Source organism: Hypomesus nipponensis, chromosome 11, assembly GCF_054491055.1.
Source record: "Hypomesus nipponensis isolate SF chromosome 11, ASM5449105v1, whole genome shotgun sequence".
Taxonomy (NCBI): Eukaryota; Metazoa; Chordata; class Actinopteri; order Osmeriformes; family Osmeridae; genus Hypomesus; species Hypomesus nipponensis.
In genome coordinates this window covers 9,343,879-9,348,301 of record NC_140371.1, presented here as the reverse complement: position 1 = coordinate 9,348,301, position 4,423 = coordinate 9,343,879, and the positions used below count along the sequence as shown (strand labels likewise).

General features: G+C 41.9%; 1 protein-coding gene across 1 annotated transcript; it reads right to left on the bottom strand.

Moving 5' to 3' along the window:
• Positions 1–687: 687 nt before the first annotated feature.
• On the bottom strand, positions 688–3,638 carry LOC146267988 (phosphoglycerate mutase 1-like). Its single transcript, XM_084710272.1, has 4 exons — positions 3,201–3,638; positions 2,228–2,502; positions 1,624–1,804; positions 688–1,463 (listed from the first exon to the last, which is right to left on the bottom strand). The coding sequence occupies exons 1-4, from the start codon at positions 3,337–3,339 to the stop codon at positions 1,294–1,296; spliced, it is 765 nt and encodes a 254-aa protein (XP_084566398.1). The 5' UTR covers positions 3,340–3,638; the 3' UTR covers positions 688–1,293.
• Positions 3,639–4,423: the final 785 nt, after the last annotated feature.

The window sequence follows — 4,423 nt, the reverse complement described above, 5'->3', positions numbered from 1 at the left end:
TGGAAACTAATCCTAAAGTATGTTCAATAATAACACATGGTGACAAATTGAGATCTCTTCAGTAGCCTGCTATCAGTCGATTGGAGATAGTATTCTCAGTATATAACACCTGTCACAATCCAACGTACGCATTATTTTCTATTAAAACACGGCAGTGTAAATAATAAAGATTCTAACCTCTACTTCATTATTCTGAATTTACCTTAATGAAGAGTAGAGGTCCCTGGCTTTAGCAGCTCTCCTCACTCAAACGGAGGTGAGGGAGTGTGGCTACAGTTATCTGGTGATTTGATTGGCCTATTAATAAGGACACTTAACATATTTGTTTCAAGAGTGTACATCCCCCAAGTGATCAGACAGTTGAACCGGTCTTAAAACCATTTAAACAAAAAAATTAACATTGTATAAATTCATGAAGGGAAGATTTATTGCAAAGCTATCATATTAGACTGCATTAGTTCTAGGTCACAAAATTAACAGGAATCATCCTCTGAGGAGCATGAATGTGCACATTTAATGTCATGGAAATGCACCAATAGGATATTCAACCTCAACCAAAACAATGATTCTGATGGAATTTTAACATTGAATGTCACCTTGCTATCTCGGTACTCATCATTTTCAAATACAAACTTAATTCAGAGTCCATTTTGTTGATAGACTGTAAATTACTATAATAACAAAATATTCAAATTAAGCTTTTTATTGGCATCAAAGGATTTGAAAGGGACACCCGTCAGCAGAAATCCCACTGGCTATTTAACACAAATATTGGTCCTGTAGGGTGGGAAAGAAGGCAGGCAAGTATGCAGTTCCACAGAAACAGAAATGGCTGACTGGAACCACAGTATTGATACATGTGAGAGCTAGTCCACTGTATCAATAATCCTGTTTTAGCAGCAATTTTGACTGGTCCCATAAACGCTATAGACAGACATATTGATGGCGATAAAAAAAAACACAGCACATAACAACACTACATGTGCACAAAGCACAACACCATCCAAGAAGGGAACATTAGAGAGGGATTCACTAGCCTATGACAGTCCTCAAATCACAACCAAGCTCAGATAACTGTGGGAGTGAGTCAGTGCTGTTCGTTTAGCATTCGTTTTACAATTGTATCCAGAATAACACTAATACTGCATTCTTCATCCACGCTTAAAGAATAATTACATTTTGCGTGTTGAAGTTCCCAAACACGGTATGGATTAAGGAATAGCAAGCTCATCTATGGTTAGGTATAATGTATATCTATTCCCTGTGGCACATACTGGTTTTATTTATTCCTTTCTATTTCTTTGCCTTCCCCTGGGCAGCAACAGCTTCCATAGCTTTCCGTACGGTCTCTTCATCACCCAAGAACTGCATGGGTTTGACAGGTTTCAGGTTCTTGTCCAACTCATAGAGAATGGGGATGCCTGTGGGCAGATTAAGCTCCATAATGGCCTCCTCTGACATACCTGTAGATGGCAGCACAGACATTGACATCAGTTCCCCTTTATTATCCCCCTCTATTCAGGACCATGTTATGGAGAAGTGCTCCCACCAAAGTAAAACATATGCAATGTGTGACAGAATGAGTCAACTTCTGATTACTTAGCTTTAAGAGGAAGCACTTACCCTCCAGGTGCTTAACAATACCCCTGAGGCTGTTTCCATGGGCAGCTATGAGCACCCTCTTCCCTTGTTTGATCTTCGGGGCAATTTCATCATTCCAGAAGGGCAGTGCCCTGGCAATGGTGTCCTTCAAGCTTTCACAGGAAGGAAGCTGCTCCTCTGATAATTCAGCATAGCGACGGTCCTAAACAGATCTCAGGCAAATCTTTATCATAATACAAGTTGTTGACCCAGACCCTGTCAATACAGAGAAAACTTTACCCAATCAATCTCAACCTCCCTGAGCTTTGAACTTTAAACTTCCCTATCTCCTCTGTGATAAATAAGCCTCTACAACAGGCTACAACATCGCTTTAAAAAAAAATTTCATTGAGTTTTCTGGTTTTATAGATTATAGACAGTAGTTATAATGTGGATCTCAAAGCGCTTATCCAAACAACGTCAAACGTGGGACCGCACATCTTTGGGTTCTGAAAACGACAACTGTAAAATCTAAATCTTGCCTGGTTCGCAAAATAATTGTTTCTTATAATCCCAACATAATCCCACAGACAGACAGACCGACAGACAGATTCCTTTCATTATAGTACTATAGAAGATGTCTCACCTTGCTGATGACTGTATAGAAATCATGGTCTGGATCCATGGTGGGAGGAGGGATGTCAAAAGATCTTCTCCAGATCTTAACCTGTGCCTCTCCATGCATGGCGGCCGTCTCTGCCTTGTTAAGTCCAGTCAAGCCACCATAGTGACGCTCGTTCAGGCGCCAGGTCCGGTAGACCGGCACCCACATCTGGTCGATACTGTCCAGAACCAACCACAGAGTCTTGATGGCCCGTTTCAGGACGGAGGTGTAGCACACATCAAACTCATACCCAGCATCTTGTAATGTACAGAAAAGATTAGCAAAGTAATGACTGTCAGAAAGGATTCAATACATCTTGCATGTCTGATGTTATATTGTTGAATATGAAGGGAGTCCAGTGGAAAAGACAGAAAGCATACACTAGATTGGTGACACTTGTTAAGCGCCGTTATTAAACATTTCACTGTTGTTACACAAACACATATGAAACACATACACATTCACTTCTGAAACGTTCACACACATCCATACTACTCACATGAAACGCTCGCATATTGATTTTGTTGATCCAAACATAGTTTGGATTTAGCAGTCATGAAGTAGTGGCCAGGAATTTATTACGTCAGTCACGCTTCCAAAAGTGAGCTGTTTTGACAGCTAAAAATGAGAGGAGGGGAGTAGTGCTCATATTGGAAAACATTAAAAAGGATTCGGGAAACGGCATCGTGATAAACGTTGCAATTGAAAAGATGGAACGAAACATTTATCTCTGGCAATTGGTTAAATCGGGTGTTTATCATTCCTATCGAATCCATAAGTTAGTATGCGGTCCACGTAGCCTTTCCAACCATGTAGAACTAAATGTAGTCCTCATTCATTGCAATGTAAGAGTTTAATTGCTGGACACATGATGCCAAGCAATGCATTTCGTTCCGCTATGTGAACAAGAACTCACTCGCTTTTGAGCAAACGTTCTAAAAGAATAAGAAGTCACCTTTCAGGGCCTGTCCTCCACGCTTTGCCTCCCGTTCTCCGGTTTCGCTCAAATCGGCATCGAACCAGCCACAGAATCGATTCTCCTGGTTCCACTTGCTCTCCCCATGCCGAATCAGCACCAATTTATAGGCTGCCATTTATCTGATTTTTGAGCTATGCTATAAAACACAGACGTGTAACTCGAAAGGAGACTGTCGCCTACTTCTCTTATGCAGTGAGTAGTCCCACCTTGACCTTTGATCTGAACTGAATGGTGACAAATAGTGTGTTGTAATTGGTTACGTAGCCACAACCCTTATTTTACATCCAATGGAAGTCCACGTTGTGCTATCTGTAGGCCTACTGCCGACCAATGATACGGAAAGGACAAGGGTTGAGTGACCTGCAAGAATAATTTGACGTCTCCGGACAATAGGCGCGTTCGACTTCATGCAGCGCGGGGCTGCAGTCGGCTGCAGTCGGCTGCCGTGAAGCTGAGAATGCCATTGGCTGCTTTAGGTCAGCCGGGCTGCAGGCGGCTGCAGGCGACACCGGCGCTGCATGAAGTCGAACGCACCTAATATTGGACATTCGTCACATGTGAAATACAAGGTTTTCACTGACTCGGATGCGGGGCCATATTGGAGGCACTCGGTGTAAACAACTGACGGAGTACAACCAAAGAACGTGTATTCTATATTCTGTGGTACCTGACAAGAAATGTGCCGAACAAATACAGATGTTGTCCAGATTTTTCCCTCATAGATCTTGGTTGAGCTTTGCCAACCACAAGCGCCTCCTTTACTCAGATAATCTCTGGCATTCCTCTCCCTGGTTTTTAATAACTTTTGGACGTCGATACTATACCAAATGTTTTTCTCGATCTGTCCTATTGGTACAACCTGAAACACGGCAATAATTCAACATTTTCCTTGAAGACGTTCGGGATATAGCCTAGCGTTTCCTCAGTGCCAGTGCTTTGTTTTGATGCAGAGTGCCTCCAAGATGGCGACTTCCGATCCGATGACGCGTCACAAACCCTGTATATAATTTGTCTTGTTAAAGTCTGCTTAAACAACATCAAAAATTCTATAAACGTTTATAACGAAGAAACGAACTGAAAAATGAAGCTACACCAAATCACTGAAGAACTGCCACCTTATTCAGTGTTTTTTAGTTGGTTGTACAGAGAGCTATTATTAGATGGTGGCACTGCCATTACAAAAAGTGCCTGACACTCAT